This window comes from Acartia tonsa, chromosome 3 (assembly GCF_053477335.1).
Source record: "Acartia tonsa isolate MP-2025a chromosome 3, ASM5347733v1, whole genome shotgun sequence".
NCBI lineage: Eukaryota > Metazoa > Arthropoda > Copepoda > Calanoida > Acartiidae > Acartia > Acartia tonsa.
Window position 1 is genome coordinate 27,391,787 of NC_137262.1, and position 18,497 is coordinate 27,410,283.

General features: G+C 32.2%; 2 protein-coding genes across 2 annotated transcripts in view; one reads left to right on the plus strand and one right to left on the minus strand.

The window, feature by feature from the left end:
* LOC145313777 (histamine H1 receptor-like) overlaps positions 1-18,497 on the minus strand; it is a 63,138-nt gene that overhangs the window by 1,801 nt on the left and 42,840 nt on the right. Inside the window, exons 19-22 of the mRNA XM_080153381.1 lie at positions 7,000-7,048; positions 4,929-5,150; positions 1,341-1,412; positions 569-639 (exon numbers count right to left, since the gene is read on the minus strand). Coding sequence (XP_080009507.1) covers positions 569-639; positions 1,341-1,412; positions 4,929-5,150; positions 7,000-7,048 — 414 coding nt within the window. The remainder of the gene's footprint in view (positions 1-568; positions 640-1,340; positions 1,413-4,928; positions 5,151-6,999; positions 7,049-18,497) is intronic.
* Positions 14,324-18,454, plus strand: LOC145313775 (uncharacterized). The gene is made up of 4 exons (XM_080153379.1): positions 14,324-15,533; positions 15,798-15,972; positions 16,440-17,004; positions 17,495-18,454. The coding sequence occupies exons 1-4, from the start codon at positions 15,453-15,455 to the stop codon at positions 17,652-17,654; spliced, it is 981 nt and encodes a 326-aa protein (XP_080009505.1). The 5' UTR covers positions 14,324-15,452; the 3' UTR covers positions 17,655-18,454.

Below are 18,497 nucleotides of genomic sequence, written 5' to 3' on the forward strand. Positions count from 1 at the left end.
TATAGAGGATACAGAAATGGATTCAGAGTTGAGTTCAGATAACCACACCTAGGATTAATAAATAATTATATATAGAGGATACAGGATAGGATTCAGAGTTGAGTTCAGATAACCACACCTAGGATTAATAAATAATTATATATAGAGGATACAGGATAGGATTCAGAGTTGAGTTCAGATAACCACACCTAGGATTAATAAATAATTATATATAGATGATACAGGATGGGATTCAGAGTTGAGTTCAGATAACCACACCTAGGATTAATAAATAATTATATATAGATGATACAGGATGGGATTCAGAGTTGAGTTCAGATAACCTAACCTAATTTAACATTGAATTCAAAACTTGAAGCGTATATCCGTAAAGAATAGAGAGGGGAAGGCGCTTTATCTAACTCTGCATACAGGGCTGGGACTAGCTAACAAAAGTCGGAAATATAATTACAGCCGTGTTCCTACAAAAAAAAAAGCAATTTACTAGCAAACGAAAAGGGTCTCCGTCACTTGGGCAATGTAGTGTTTGGATTATACATTTATTGGTATAATAATGAAATCTTCTTACCATATTGAAGTTTGAAATAGTAGGGGTGGAACTGAACAATGAGTTTGGTGGCTATCGCAATATGCTACTATCTAAAAATTAAAATAGGGTTATTAAAAGCGAAGCTTTTCTATAATTAGGGTCGGTCCGTCCGTCCGAGATAGATAGCTTTTATTCGTTAATTTAGAATGTTAGAATTGTCCTATCGATTTTAAACTTTGCATGATGATTCCTGTAGTAGTTAGGTACGATTTAGAAAGCGTAGCAACTCTATAATCATTACCAGAATGTCCGTACGTCCATTTTAAACATGTTGATTTTTCTACTTAAGCAACTCTATAATCAAGTCCGAAAAATGTAAGTATGCCCATAAACATTATCCTGTATCAAGCAGTTTTTCAACAAATTTACTTACAATTTTGCTTTGACTCTTTCGATACTTTTATATTCTGATTATTCAGTTCAGACACTATACAAGTGTCAATGTCCGTTTGCCTTACCGTTTCAGTGCTTCGCTTTTATGGATGTTGTCATCCTTGTTTATCTCAAATCAGGGAGGGAAGACTTTGAAATTTCTCCAATTTTGATATGTAGGCCTTAAACTTTGGGAACTTTCACTAAATCTTAATTGGTTGATTTAAACTAGCTGGGTCTAAACATTAAATATTTAAAGTTCTTTTTTAAAGATTCCCTAAACGATTGAACGTCTATTCCATTACATTATATTTATAGATCCTTGTTTAGAGTAAAAAGTTTTATAAATTAATTTAAAATTAATGATTTTTTCCCTTACCATAAAAAGAGTGAAATAAGGAAGCCAACAAGAGATAAAAGCACCAAGAATAACACCCAACTGAGTAGCGGCCTAAATAATAATAATAATGAAGATAACAAGATATGAAAGCACCAAGAATAACACCCAACTGAGTAGCGGCCTAAATAATAATAATGAAGATAACAAGATATGAAAGCACCAAGAATAACACCCAACTGAGTAGCGGCCTAAATAATAATAATGAAGATAACAAGATATGAAAGCACCAAGAATAACACCCAACTGAGTAGCGGCCTAAATAATATAATATTAATAATGAAGCTATCAAGATATGAAAGCACCAAGAATAACACCCAACTGAGTAGCGGCCTAAATAATAATAATAATAATAAGGAAGCCAACAAGAGATGAAAGCACCAAGAATAACTGAGTAGCGGCCTAAATAATAATAATAATGAAGCTATCAAGATATGAAAGCACCAAGAATAACACCCAACTGAGTAGCGGCCTAAATAATAATAATGAAGCTAACAAGAGATGAAAGCACCAAGAATAACACCAAACTGAGTAGCGGCCTAAATAATAATAATAATGAACCTAACAAGATATGAAAGCACCAAGAATAACACCCAACTGAGTAGCGGCCTAAATAATAATAATGAAATAGCGGTCTAAAACATATGTTAAGCTTGTACTGTAAAAGGGGCTAGTTTTAATGGGGTAAGAGGCTGGTTAGAAAATAGCTTAAAACCATTCAAAAACAAAACCTAAAACCATTACAAGACTTATGTGAAGCTTACCTAAAGTAGAGAACTAAATCATACTTTATAAGATTTTAAGCTTCAAAGAAAACACCTTACTACTTTATATAATAGGTTGAGGTTGATATACTTCTTAGTGAAATCTGTAATAAAATATTTATTTTACTGTCATTAAAAAAGTATTTGGACAAAATTAGCTTAAGCCACTTTTAGAGATACTGGATAGACTATTGAATAAACCTAACCTAACGTATGAGAGATTTCCTATTGGTTGATTAGAAAGATAAAATTTTATACTTAAAAGTTGAAACTTTACTATCTAATGCGGGTTATATGTAATTTTAATATATTAGACTATGTGTATAGATAAACCATTGAAAAGATATAGATAACTAAATTTATTTTTAAATTGATTCGTATAAACATTAAAATAATTTAAATTGAGACTAAACCTTTGTCTATATTTTTCAATGAGAAATACCTCAAAAAGACAAATCAAGCAAAGAATCCCCACCCCCTCCCTTTGATTAAAAATAAATTGAAAATAAAGGGGTAATATTATTTCTTAGTGTATAAATGTTTTAACTTATACTATACTACATATAATTTTTTGTATTCTAGGTTTACTCCATTGCTTATATAATTTAAAACTTTAATTATAGATAAAATTGTAAATTTTTATACTGTACAATCAAAATATTCAAAACTTTATCATTTTGTTTCAATATCCTCATATAAAAGTGACACTATGTCTAAGTATCTGTCTCTTGCTTAAGATATTGTTAGCTGCGAAACCGATATGGTTCTCCTTAACAGTATAGCACTTCATAGGGATAGGGTAGTTTTATAACTATTTTGAGGTATCTCCGTCACCCTAAAAGAAATCGCCAATGAAAACCCCCCCCCCCAAAGGATTTTTTTCATTTATATTTTAAAAGGGTTGATTTACCCTCCCTCAAATCCATCCCCCAAGTGCCCCTAGATTCGTTGCCGCTGGTAATTAAAATAAACAAACTTTTGCCTTTCTATCAATAGTAATTCAGTTTTTAACTCTTTTTAATTTGCCACTGTCAAAAGTGTTGGCTTTCTGTAAATATGCATTGTCAATGGTTTATTTTGACTAAATGGGTTAATAAAAATGGTCAGGGCTGACATAGTATCGACATTTTATTTTTAAAATATTATTTTTGACAATATTTACGTCGATTATTTGTACTTTTTAATAAGTGGTCATTTCTGAGAAAATATCTATAGTTTGATTAGATCATAATTATAAATTATTGTTATCATAGTTATAAACTTGATAAACCTTAATTTATTGTCTATTTGCTATGTAACCATATGTCAGCGTAATACTTCTTAGTTTAACATGGATCTTTGGTTTAAAACAGAACCTGTTCATATGAATGGGAGATAAAATATCAAATTTTCCAAATATTAAAATAATTCCGATGCTGATATCAAATTCTCAAATATGAAATCTCCTCTAAACCAAAAAAAAAATTTGTTTCAGGATTAAAATTTATTTTCGCTGAAGTTCAAATATTGGCCGCGTAGAATTAATTTCTTGGTTGGTACACCTTTTGGTACTCTTGTTTGTGAAGATTCCCAAGACAATGAGAATTTGGTATTTAACTTACTTTGTCCACCCGTCCATTATACGTCCATTCTATATTTAGAAAACTATTGGTTACGCCTCTATCATCTAGGGGCTTTGTATTCGAAGGAGTGGTTTTGGGCTTGACCATGGCTAAAAACCACCCCAAGATTTTAATAAGATAGCATAAAACCATCCTGTAACCTATGTCAAGCTTCCCTAGTATGGAAAACTCAATCGGTTAAGTAATCTTTAAAAGCTTAAGCTTCTGTTGAAGATCTTATTTTGTATGTTAGGCTAAAAAAATAATATATGTCTTTTTATGGATGTTGTTGTTCTTGTTTTCTCTCCTAATGGTTTAACAACCCCCTGATGTTAACTGTGCACGCTCCTCATTCAAATATAACATAAATGAAATTGCATAAATATCAGAAAATTTTCGAATTATACTTTTAGAGTACATGAGTTGAAAAAAAAACTCGTTGTCCAAAATATTTGTTCGCTATAAGATCAGTCAGGTTTAGTAGGAATAGGAAATTAGGAATAGTTATTTATCGTAACGTATTATAGACAGCTTTCTGTGGTTTTTATAATAAAAAATTATAAAAGTTTTGCTAGCCCTGAGGGGCCAAAGTTCAAACTGTCATTAATTTTAGTTTATCTTGAATAGTTATAAGCACAAACGTTTTGCTAAAGTCAAACTGCTCATAGCTAATTAATATATGAAGAAAAATAAGAAGGCTAATAATTTACAATGTACATACTTACAGTACATAAAGTTCAGTTCTAATTAATCAGTATTAATCTGCGTTGATTAAAGAATGAATAATTAAATATTGTGTACACTTTATAGTATATAGCAACCCATAAACGAAAAATGTTTAAGGCTGCAATCGGCTAAATGGCTTAATGTACGTGTCTATTTGTCTAAGTTTGTATAAGTAACCGGATCTCTGTCTGTTTGTGTGTGTCTGTACCGAAGAACATCGCTAACCACTGAACCGATATGGTTCTTCTTTACAGAGTAGCTTCTCATCCTGGGAAGGATTATACTACAACCCCTCCCTAAAGAAATAACCCCTAGATAAAAGTACCCCCCCCCCTCTCTACAAACAATTGGTTATAATATGAGAATGTAACCTGCCGTTTACAGTAATAGTCATACACAACTAACATGACAGTTTTGAGATCTTATAGGATAGACAGACATACACAATTAAATATCTTGATATTTATTAAATCCATTACCTTTTTTTCCCTGATAAGACCAGAAGGACCTTGCAGTTTAGACTTCTTTCTGCCAGGACCACCGTTCTTCCGCAGACCTACTCCGCCCTTCTTCCGCCGTTTCCGCCGCCGTTTGTTGTTATTGCTGTTGGCCGACGGGGTCGCCGATACTTGTTTGGCGAGTTTGGTTTGGGCGGTTTGTGGGCTCTTTTTCCGCCGGTAGAAAAGATTTTTTAAACAAAACCTGATTTAAATAACATCTTTATAATTCTAATTTAATCGTTTTTGCTTTTCGGAAAATGTGATTTTCTCGACTGTTATTTAAGATGACAGCTGAAATTTTGTTTAAATTCCTTATACCAATGACATCCAGTATATAATTTACTTGGTCCGTCGGTCTGTCGGTCTTGCTTCAACATATATAAATTTTATTTTTAAAGATTTCGTAATGATATTTAGTATGATTAATAGCATATTTCCCTAATTTTTCTTTTTTTAAGGCAACTGAAAATCAACTATATAACTCACTTTGTACGTTTGTCCATCTATGAAATTTTTTTTTATGATTTTATGATTCAAATTTCCTTACCTAACTGATTTTTAAAAGTTTAGTTTTCAAACATTCAGCTAAAGTATTTTATGGAGTTAAATTTATTAAAGGTTATCAAATTCTATTGGAAATAAATTTATATGAAACTTCTAAAGTACAATTCAAAGTTTTGGGTAGTTAAAGCCATTAAAAGCTTTTTTACATTAATGGTTGGTCCGTCCGTCTGTAGGTCCATAATGAAATTAAGCTCGTACTGTTAATTTTTGCATGTCAAAGTCAAGTCCGAATGATGTAAGTATGTTCTGAAACAGCATCCTGTATTTTTGTTGTTTTGCAACAAATTTAATTAAAATTGTGTTCAGACTTATATACATTTATATCTGTTTTTTTTTTCAGTTTTGACACTCTACAAGTGTTAATGTTCGTTTCTTCTATCACTTCAGAGTTTTGCTTTATGAATGTTGTCATCCTTATTTTACAAAATTTAGAATTAAATTATTGTTGTCCTAAAGCTTCAAATTCAGCATTAATCGTACTTTAACCCAGGAAGGATATTGTTTTAGTTTTAATCGTCCCCAAAGTTTTATAAAACATGATCTCACATTATTTAGCACTAGGATAATATTTTAAAGATCTTGATTGGGTCATTCAAACCTTTATGTTCAAACTTTTCCGACAATAATTTAAATCTACAATAGGGGTAATTTTGTTAATCATTATTAGGGATGTACATTAATTTGTCGTACAATGCCTTATCCCTTCAGATACATGAGTTTTACCACATCCGTATATCTTTTACATACGGTCGTAAATTTTACCAACAGAAAATGTTATAGAATTTTATTTTATTACTTGACGTTAAATCTTTATTTCGTGGTTACAGAGAATGTATTTTTTTACTAGCTTAGTGCAGTTGACTTTTATCATTTTTGGGGCGCAGCATCACTTAAACCCTACATTGAGAGAGGGGACTTCAGACTATAAATTGAATTTTCAACGGCACCTAAAGTTTTGTAACCACGTTTTTCTTCGTTAGCTCGAAAACCTTGGGTACTTTGATTTGATTTTGATTGGATAATTTCAAACAAATAGTGTTAAAAAATTTCAACCAATAATTATAATCTACAGAAGAGTTTATTTTGATTGTCATTATTGGTTATGTATGTCAATTTACCGTCCATTGTCTTTTCCTTTAGATCCCTGTTTAAACCTGAGGGGATGGGGGGTTCAAATATAAATATTCACGAAAAGTTGCATATTTTTTGCCATTTAAAAAGTCAAGTGTACTTTTCACAAAATAAAATATTTTATGGGAAGGTGAATTAAATGTCCCCCCCCCCCTATCCCTCCAACCAAGAATAGGGTTATACAGGACGTCCAAGTTTTTAATTTGAAGTGGGTAAAATGACTAAGGATGTCAAAGTTTAAAGAAGGTTAACACCCCGCTATCCCAACCCCTGGACGTCTATGGGAAAACAGACAAACTGAATTATAAAGTATCTCCGCTATTCTAAAAACAATAAAAGAAACTAATGTTATTTTCCTTGTACAAATGTTGGCAAGACTTGAGGCTCGAGAAACAGAACTTTTCCTAAAACAAGGATAAACTTATTAAAAAATATTAACTCATTTTTGGCGCCTTTTTTGTTGGCGACAAATAAATTTATAGAATTTATTTCTTTGCATCTACATAAAATAGGCATATGATTTATTTTACGATGATTCCTGGTCTTATTTGGTATATTTGTATGAAGTAAAAAAATTCTTGTGGGAAATATTATACGAGATCAGGGAGGAAGGGGACATCGGGCTGTTTTTTTACACTAGTCCCCAAATTTTTATAATGACGTTTTCTTATTTGTTGGCTTAACAACTTTGGAGACTTTTGATTGGTTGGTTCATTCTTGAGTTTTCAAACGTTGCAACTTCTAACTGTAATCTACATAAGGGGTAGTTTTGTATATCATCATTGGGGATGAGCATAAATTTATCGGCTATTGTCTTATCTCTTTAGATCGCTGATATGAGATAGGCCTCGGAAATTTCCCAGGTTCTACGAAATACCATAAAAAAAGAGTCGTTTTACCAGAAAAGTGGTAAAGCTGGTCAACCTGGTAAAATATACCAGTTTCGTGGTAAATTTTACCAGCAAAAATTTTAGCCAAAAAATTAGTCAAATTTTACCATTTTTTTTGTAAAATTTGACGAAACCAAAAAACCCGTTTTTTGTGTTTTAAATAAAAAACAGCTCTTCATAATCAGTTGTAGTACCTTAAAATAATGACTTTTATACAATGAAGCCTAAATTTAAATTTTTTTTTTTTTTTTTTAATTTTACCACTTTTGGAAGTTTTACCAAAAATGTGGTCAATTTTACAACTCTATTTTTCAGGTTAAGTCCGAATTTTCGGACTTAGACAAAAAAACACAATTTGGTCAATTTTTACCAAAAAGTTGGTAAAATTTGACAAGGTATTTTTTTAGGCTAAGTCCAGATTTTTGGACTTTGCCAAAAAAAATGAACTTGGTAAAATTTGACCAACTTTTTGGCAAAAATTGACAAGGTAAATTTTTAGGCTAAGTCCAAATTTTTGGACTTTGCCAAAAAAAAAAAATTTGTAAAATTTGACCAACTTTTTGGTAAAAATTGACAAGGTAAATTTTTAGGCTAAGTCCAGATTTTTGGACTTTGCCAAAAAAAAAAACTTGGTAAAATTTGACCAACTTTTTGGTAAAAATTGACAAGGTAAATTTTTAGGCTAAGTCCAAATTTTTGGACTTTGCCAAAAAAAAAAACTTGGTAAAATTTGACCAACTTTTTGGTAAAAATTGACAAGGTAAATTTTTAGGCTAAGTCCAAATTTTTGGACTTTGCCAAAAAAAAAAACTTGGTAAAATTTGACCAACTTTTTGGTAAAAATTGACAAGGTAAATTTTTAGGCTAAGTCCAGATTTTTGGACTCTGCCAAAAAAAAAAACTTGGTAAAATTTGACCAACTTTTTGGTAAAAATTGACAAGGTAAATTTTTAGGCTAAGTCCAGATTTTTCCAAACAAACATCCTTCTACTTAATGATAAAAATCGCAAATAAAATATAATGAGGAAATATTCAGACCTAATACTTTCCAAACAAACATCCTTTTACTCAGCACTATTTGCTTTCGTTATATGGAATATGAAATTAATAAAATATGATGATAATGATTTTATTTAGAATTTATTTCATATTATAACATAACAGGTCATATAGATATTATCCAGGTCAATACTGAAACTACAAAAGATTTGCATCCAAGATAACAACAGTCTAGTACTGATGCCTAAATGTCGATTGATAACAGTGCCACCTGGAGAGGGAAATTGTAATGCTGCTTTTATGGAGATTAATGTACTGAAGAACAATCAGGCAAGTCTCCTACCTGGAGGTACTCTGACTATTTGGCTGGAAGTTATAAAACCTGGACCTGAAAGTGCAGTATCCTGTCTCTCTGGTGACCTGGAGAATTGTTTTGAGGATCCAGAGTTTACTGATTGTTTGATAGAAACTAGTACCTCCAAATTAAAAGTGCACAAGTTTATACTTGCCTCAAGATCTCCAGTATTTAAGGTAGGTTTTTCCATTCTTACTTGTTAATTAAATTCTTGTCAATATTTTTAGGTAAATTTTTAGGCTAAGTCCAGATTTTTCCAAACAAACATCCTTCTACTTAATGATAAAAATCGCAAATAAAATATAATGATGATAATGATTTTATTTAGAATTTATTTCATATTATAACATAACAGGTCATATAGATATTATCCAGGTCAATACTGAAACTACAAAACTTACTAGTATCGTTTCTGTAAATAACATTTTTTAGAATTTTAGCTTGTGGAATGTTTGGAGCTCTCGAGTAGAACTTAATTAATAAACACCGATTGGGCGGATTGTAATCAATACGCTTTATATGTTAAAGTCAATATTTTTTAGAATTTTAGCTTGTGGAATGTTAGGTGTCAACATTGTCGTCATAATAAACACTGATTGTAATCAATACGCTTTATTTAAGTTAATTTTAACTGACTAACAGAATATTCTCTGTTCAACATTGATCGTCATAATAAAACTTATTAGTATCGTTCTGTAAATTATTTGTTAATTTTAACTGACTAACATATTTTCTCGGTTCAACATTGTCGTCATAATAAATAATGAAATTTTTTGTATAATCTGTGACTGTTACATCTTGAGATGGAACTCTAGTTGTTCTCCATGGAACTGCAAAGCTCCACACTTCAAAACTGGTTCAACTCCAAAATCCTGAAAAAGAATATTCATTTTTAAATTAAGCAATTAAAGGATTAACAAATCAAAAAGGCCTTACAAAAAGGAAAGTTAACGGTTTTGGGAAAATTTCATGGAGAAAGTAGATACAGCTTGTGTACGTGCCTGCTTATTAGAGAAAGTTTAATTCAGTTATCAATACATAACCAGACTGAGAGAAACTAAGAATGTCTTATAACGGGAATTTGGAGTTATGGTATGAATTAAATAGTCGTATGTTAGTTTTAAGAGAGAGTCTAGAGATTAGAGCCAGAACTGACAATGTCGAGATCCAGAGGGAGGTTTGTAAGAGGTTATATCAACATGGATGGATTACTACACATCTTAATCGCTGCCGTCCTTCCCCTCTGCTGCCCGCCGCTGCCCAGGCTGCCGAACTGGCAGCTGTTCTTCACGAAGTAAACATGCACGAGGATGAATGTAATGCTGTTTAGATTTTAATAATATCCTGAATGTACTGTTTCAATAATATAAAGTAGTAAAATCTAATTTTAAATACTTACCTATCTAGTACATTATTTTTATGTATTAACTTTTGTCTAACCAGTTTAATATCTATCTAATAAATTTAATAATAGCTTCATTGTTAATATAATTTAGTATACAGTTTCATAAAGGTAGTTCGATGTGTGTCTGTGTATATTAACTTCATATTTGTTATGCTTGTATACATGGAAACTACCTTTTGGGGCCGAGGTGTTGCCGTAGTTGCGTGTAGGATTATTCCAACTATCTTTTATTACAAATAATTAAACACTTACTTTTAACGGATGAATTTCTGATGGCAACAGCTTCATGTTGGTGCAAGAAATGTTCCACGGTCGAATTGCGGTCAGCTTATAATCAGAGAATAAACCCAGCTGTGTGCGAAGCTAAACCTGAAAAAGAATATTAATTGAAATATAATTTATATATATTTTTAATATTATTTTACATAAAACACATCTTATAATATCTTTCTATTAAGGGTATAAAAATTCGTTACGCTTAAAACAATCATAAACCTTAAAGGGCGAATATAGGTTGGATATAATATGAGCTTATTTCAAAGGTGCTATTATATAGATTATAATAAATAATTTAAAGATAATGACATATCTAATTGTATTAGTCTGTTTACAGCTTATAAAACCTGTCTAACTCAAGATAATATTATGTAATTAGTGTGGTTCCCTAAGAACTCAAACACTCTACCATCACACAAGGCTTCGTAGCAAGGTTGAATTAAAAAGGCTTCGTTAAAGGATAGTCTTAATAACATGGCCTAAAATATCCATGTTCTTATTAAAATTATTTTAACACTTACTTCTATGTAAACCATTCACTAATTGCAGCGCCCATATATTTTCTCACGAATCTGATTCCTGGTTAAGTCTGAAAAACAATATTAATTGAAATATAATTTGTTAATATTTCTATTATTATTTATATATATTAATAGTAGAATACTTTAAATATTAAGAATAGGATAAAAAGTCGTTCTTATATCATATATCAAAAAGGTTTAAAAAATTATAAAACAAACAGTTTATCGAAGCAGCTTAAAACCATGCGTAAGGTCCTAAATTATATTGATTTTTTATTACATTATTTAAACACTTACTTCTATCTCGCCAATCTTTAATTGCAGCGCCCAAATAGTTATTTCTGATGAATCAGTGTTGCTGAACCTGAAAAACAATATTCAATTTAAATATAATTTATTAATATTTCTTTTACATTCATATATATTAAACCCGGATTATTTAATATTAAGAATAGGATAAAAAGTGTTTCTTAGATCAAATCAAAAAGGGTTAAAAAAGGCTTAAAACAATTATCCTATTATATAAATATATTAATATTGTTCTCTTTTACAACGAAGCTTTTTATTTATTTTAATCTATAGCTGAAACTCAAATTAAAAATAGGATGAGGCCTCGACTTTTCTCTTCCTACTTTAAGTGCCCCTAGAGGCTTCTAAGGGGCATAGCCGCTAGTAAAACTTAAACCGTTAATCGAAGGCAGCCTAAAACCGTACGCTCAAGGTCCTACATTATTAATGTTTTTATATTAAAATTATTTAAACACTTACTTTTACGCAAACCACTCTTTGATTGCAGGGTCCATATATCAACACTAACAGCCAAGACTGGTAGACAAGTACTTTTTTAAACTTCTGAATATATAGCTCTCTAGGCGTTCTTAACTGACATTCATATAAATCTTGTGACATGGACCATCTCCTGTCAATCATACTTGGATATAACACGTATTTTCTCTAAGAGACTTGAAATATAACACTCATTGTTTACAATAGTTTTCAATCGGTATAGCGGCATTCATGCACATGCTCTGTACAGGTATACAACTTTATATTGAAAAATATTTCTTTTATATCCATTGCAATATATTTTTTTATATTTTATCGATGATATTTCATTTAAGTCATTGCAAAAATATATTACATTCACATTAAAAAAAATTTACATTAATTTAACTTTCGTAACCCTGTTTTCAGATGATAAAATCAACGTGCTGGACAAAGTTGCCAAACTTTAAAAAACACCTTATGTATATAATATCATTTTAATATTTTACCGGTTAATTAATTAAAACTGCATAACTTATATAATTCATGAAATGTTATTATTCGTTGCAATTTTACGATTAAAAATATAACTGTCTTGCAAAGTGTTTTGCCACCTATTCAATCTGTATGTTGGCAACCGTAACTTTCCATCGGCGCAATAATTCAACTGGACTATATGACTACGGTGCATTTTTGTATTTTAGTAATCATTTTTAGTGAAATTACAGTGAATTTTGAAGTTAATATGTAACATTCTGTTTTATAATTCAAATTTTATCATTAATTATTGAAAATTCTTTCTAAAATATTCTTCGTATTCGTTTTTTCTCCCATTTTTGGGACTCTTTTTAGCTTACGTAATATACAGGACTTTTTTAAATGTAAAATTAATAAATATATGTCTTGCACCGTAGTATAAACGGATTGTCGCAAATATAGGAGTACAATTATAAGAATGAAACTACTTTTTTGGCCCAGAGGTGCCGGAGGCACTGGCTAAAAATAACTGTTTTTAATCTTATGCTTTTAGATTTTTATATTCGTAGAAAACCATGCATATAATACGATATGCTAGTTACCTAGTTTTTTTGCGTATGAATGAGAACACCTGTTCCTATCCACCGGATTCGAATGAATACGAGCTATTTTTATTTTGTAATTTTTTATTTCTTAAATATTCTACCTTTTCAGATAGTTCTGAATAACAGGCTATTCAAGTCAATCACCTGGGTACGCGTACATCATAATAACAGGTATGGGTGTATATTAGCTGTATAAGATTTATTTTTTTTCTCCTGCTACAAAATTTGTTTTAAATAAATAGGGGGGGGGGGGGGGAAGTTTTGACACATTTGCGTAAACAGGGAGTATAGGCTTTATCTTTGGACTGAGAGTATAGGTTATTAGGGATAAAATCATTCTTATATGATGAATTTTCCCAAGTTTTAATATTTTTTGGATAGGCCTCCAGGTTCCGGAGCTCCAGGCCTTCCCCCCCCCCCCCCTTGTTTAAGGACAAATAAAATACCGGAAAGTTAAAAAACATTAATCACACCCCTCCCAAAAATAAACAAGACAAACAAAATAATCATTCCTCAAATTAGGATGGATCCATACCAATACCACGAGCTGCATGACAGATGGGACGCCCTCATGGTTAGGATGTTGAGACTCTTCTCCAAGCTAAATATTCGAGTTCAAGAAGAATCATGTGGCATTGATGACGCTGTTGAAATAGTAAAACTGTTATACCATCACGGTTGGGTAGAGACACACTTAAAGAAGAATGAACCTATGCCCGAGAATCTCTACGAGAACGAGAGACCCCGCCTGGATGATACCGAGAGATATGTCATTGACCATGAAGCCGACTGTGCACCTTTCCTCACCAACGTCAGCCCTTTTTTCTAAATAAAACCCAGAGTAACAAGGTAAAAACTACGAAATTATTGCAGGGGTGTATATTCTGCTCCGGGGGGGGGGGGAGGGGAGGGGGAAAAAAGAAATAAGTGGATCAATGATGGAAGTTGCTTCAAATCACCTGCTCTTGTTCATGGCTAGTTGTCTTTTGTAGCAGGGGAAAAAATTGTTTTTAACCAAAAAATGTTTCAGAATTCTTTGAGTTTCTTCATTAAAAAACGCTTTAGTTTTCTCATTTTTAATTCAATGTTCTTTCCTTTCAGGGAAGAGAAAGGAGAAGCTAGGAGAAGCCGAGCTCGCCGCCGGCGATTTCATCCAGCCTCCGGATATCCATGCTGAAAGCGAATTTTAATTGTAATTTGTGGCGTTATCCTCTTAGAAAATTTTGTTTGTATTATTTAACTCCCCATCCCCCCCCCCCAAACTAAATTGCTGGGTTAGGTTAGGCTAGGTTAAGTTATACGGCTAGGTAGAGGCCAGGCGCCGTTTTTCTAGGGGGGGGGGGGGGTATTTCCTAAGAGGATAACATCAATTTGTTCTTTCAGAACATTTACGTTAACCTCTCTTTGATTGCAGCGCCCATATATTTTAGAATTAAGTACCCATGGTGACAGTGATCGAGCCCCACTGGTCGTGCAGATATATAATTTCCTGCATATAAACATTAATAAACATTATTTACCCCTAAAGCCGACGATTACGTATGCACGTGTACAGTTTTTTAAGCTTCTGGCTATAGCTCTCTAGGAGATCTTAATTGATATGTTTTATTTTTTGTTTTTGTTTTTTGATATTTTTGTTATGTTGTTTTATATTATTTATTATTATTTATTTTATAGCAAATTAACAAATTTTCTGGGTTCAACATTGTTGTTATAATAAAACTCCATGCAACTGCAGAATTCTGCAAAAGTCACGACCAGTGGGGCTCGATTATATATGCGTTCGTCGGCTTTTCAGGGAAGGCAGGAAATTTATATAGGTATTATCCAGGTCAGGACTGGAACAAACAAAATTTTATGTATATATTGTATATAGTTATTTTTTTCAAAGTAAAAAAATGTCAGACCAACGCTGGATGACGTATGTATAATTGGATCACAATTTTGATAGGTAAGTTTAATAAATTTTATAGACAATCAAAGAATAAATAAGGGTATTTTCTTATGTTTGTAACTCTAACTCTTTATTTTGTGAGTTCCTTTGACATTTAATTTTGGTTTCAAAAAGTGTCACTCCCCCCCCCCCCCTTTTTTGCTTTCTCCTTCTTTCGTTATATGTAAACAAGTAATAACCTTATTATTATAACCAGGGGTGTATATTCTGCACAAGATTTATTTTTTTTCCCCTGCTACAAAATTTTTTATTTTTTTTCCCCCCTAGATTTTTCTGAAAAAGTAGGGGGGTAAATAGAAAAATATTTAAAGAACTCTATATTTCATTTATTTTATCCCTCCTACCACACATTTTTTTAGTTTTTTTAACCAAGGAGGGGGGCAAAATGGAAAAAATGTTTTCAGTTTTCTTAATTTTTACATTTTTTTTTCCTCCAACCACTTATTTTTTATTCCCCCCCCCCCCTGAGCAGGGGATCCCATGCAGAATATACATCCCTGATTATAACATATACTTCTTATTTCAGGAGTTACCTATACACCCCTGTTAGACGTTATTGAAATGGGAGACAATTTGATTGGTACACTCTCTAAAGCTCTACTGAAGCGTATAAGAAGTGGAGATAAGAGGAAAAATGTACAGGTGACTTTTTACAACTAATTATTTCTACATATTTAAGATGAGACCTTACTTTTCATTACTGTACTTAAAGTATAATCTATGCTCGACTTTAATTTCTATTTTTCACTTGCAGTCAGCGCACTATAAACATGCTTGCTCTTACACCAGTATAGTCATATGTACTGTAATCAATTGACACGTGTAGCTTGCCCAAATAACGATCCATAACAACTCCCCTATATTATTTTAAATAAGTAATTCACTAATTATGTAATCTTTTTCCAGTTGCAGCATAAACTGAGGTCCATAAGAAAACTCTTCTGTAATGCAACGAGAGCCAGAAGTAAATACTGGCGCAAGAAACATCAACAAAGTGAAGACAGTCAGCCATTACTAGAAGAAGAACAGCAGGAGGATTTGATGGATGTGGAATATGAGAACGAAACTGCATCGTCAAAAGGTAACCTACAATATCTGTAATATAAAGTAGAACGATGTCGGTCTGTCTGTTTGTTGTTTGTTTGTCCAAATTCCCACAAACATTGTCTCCCAATTTTTGTTTTTTATTTTCCTTTCAATCTAAATTTCAAACAATTGGTTTGATCAAACGTTAGTTAAGTTTGTCTCAAGATATCCTTGTTCCAGGGGTGTATATTCTACATGGGATCCCTTAACCTAACCCACCTTCACCCACTCTCTACATTTATCTACTTTTTCTGGAATTTTTAATTTTTTAACTTTCTAATTTGACTAGTTTTTCTTTACGGCATTATCCTTATACTAAAGTAACAGGATGTCTGTGTGTCTGTTCAAAAGGATCTTGCTAACCGCTGAACCGATTGGGTTCTCCTTTACAGGGTACCTTCACATAGGTCCCGGGAAGGTTTATAACTATAAAACACCATGTTTAACATCGTATTTTTTTAGGTAAAGTTTGTACAGGCTGCAATACCAACTTCACAAAGGAAACCGAAAGTATATGTTATCAATGCTACGCAAACCAAGTTTTGGAGCGATTAAATAACAATCCTGAAGAAACAAACTACATTAATATTGTTGTAGACAATATTAACAACAATAATACCAACGATAATAATGATGCAGACAATGACAGCATTCAAGATGCCGAGGACTGGGACCACGTCGAATTGTTTGATATACCTGAAGATTATTTTGACCCAGATGATGACGATGACCCTGATGACGAACCTGATGACGAACCTGATGGCGAACCTGATGGCGATCATGACGGGGATCGCTTCAAACATCTTACAGAACTTGAGAAAGAAATTGTTAATGATTTCAGAAGCGTTTGTGTTCTAGACAACCCCATCTCTCACAACAAAGTTAGAATCATCCTGGCGATTCTGAAACGCTCGTGTATTTTCAAATTTCCGTCATATAATACATTATTCAAACCCAAATACAAAGTTGAAATCAAAGAAAACAAATATAATCCTACAAATGCTCCTGGTTCACTGATTGAGTGCAGGTATGTTTATATACGATTTAGAAAGCGTAGCATTTCTATAATCATTACCAGAATTTCCGTACGTCCATTTTAAACATGTCGATTTTTCTCCTTTTTTAACAACAAACTTTCAAGTGTTCTAATTATCAGTTTGATCATTCTTTGGTATATTGCTTCCTGCGACAACTTGAGAACAATATTATAAGCGAAGCCACTCTATAATTAATTCCTTAAAATTTAAGTATGTGCATAAACCTTATCCTTCTTGAAGTATTTTTTTTTAACAAATTTACTTACATTCAATTTTGGTTCGACTTTAATATTTTTAAATTCAGTTCAGATACTTCACAATTGTTAATGTCCGTTTGTCGTACCGTTATAGTGCTTTGGTTTTTATGGATGTTGTCATCCTTGTTCCATTACTTTTCATCGTAATATTATTTGGAGCCCGATGGTGCAAAATTTCTTTGAATTGTGCAAGTTTTAGTTAAAAATATATTTCTTTTTCCAGATTCCCTACCTATGAGATCCTCCAAGACGCCATCACAGACTTTAAACGGTTGAATGGACAACAGGCCGTTGATGATCATATAACTTTTGACATCTCGGGCGACGGAGTGAAAGCAGCTCAGGGATCTCATATCTCCTATTATACTGTCTGGATTAGGTAAGTAATTAATATATTGTGGATTTGAAAGGGTTGGGTTGGGATAAAGTTCTTTTCATATACAGCATGACCCTCGAAAAAATATTTTTTAGGATTGGCAGCCTATATTTCAAAGGATATCAAAATATTTGTTTTACATCAATTGACAGCCCAGATTTTTAAAGCCAAAGTTTAGGAAACCATTCAATAAACAAATAAGAAAGAAAACTAAGTTTACAATTGATACTTTTTTCTATTGCATACATATATAAAAATCTGTCTTACTGTATACCAGGACTTAATTAATACCATAAGTAAACCTAGTTTTTACCACTTTTACGGTAAAATTTTACCAGCCTTTACGTTTTATAAATCAGTGACTACAATTTTAAGTCTAAGGTATTAAATGCTATTATTATTAATTCTTCTTTATTATTTCAGGTTATTCTTCAACAAGGATTTCAGTGTTATATTGCCAGTCAGCATATTTGAGAAGACGAGGAGGCGTCCCTACAGTTACAACTTTCTGGATAATGTTACCCGATTCATCAACAAACTAATTCAAGAAGGATTACCTGGACATACCTTTCAATGTAGAACCATCATCCACGATGCCGTTGCCAGAGCCGATGTATTCGGCATTCTTGGCCATGGATCAAAAAATGGATGCCCACACTGTGACCTTCCAGGGATGGCTTTTTCACAGACTTATCTCCGTCAAAAGAACTTGGTATTGTTCGAATCAATGAATGTATTTTACCCCAGTGACAGTCAAAATATGGGTACGCCGAGGTCTGACGAGAAATTCCGCAAGTTAGAGGAAAATAATCAGAACATGAAAACCAGTTTTTCTGACCTTGACCCGAGC

What these genes read in the sequence shown, in the direction of transcription:
- LOC145313775 (XM_080153379.1), top strand. Translation starts at nt 15,453, where the DNA reads ATGGGAGACAATTTGATTGGTACACTCTCTAAAGCTCTACTGAAGCGT. An exon ending in ATAAGAGGAAAAATGTACAG is followed by an intron (nt 15,534 to 15,797) that starts GTGACTTTTTAC and finishes ATCTTTTTCCAG; the next exon opens with TTGCAGCATAAACTGAGGTC. An exon ending in GGTTCACTGATTGAGTGCAG is followed by an intron (nt 17,005 to 17,494) that starts GTATGTTTATAT and finishes TTCTTTTTCCAG; the next exon opens with ATTCCCTACCTATGAGATCC.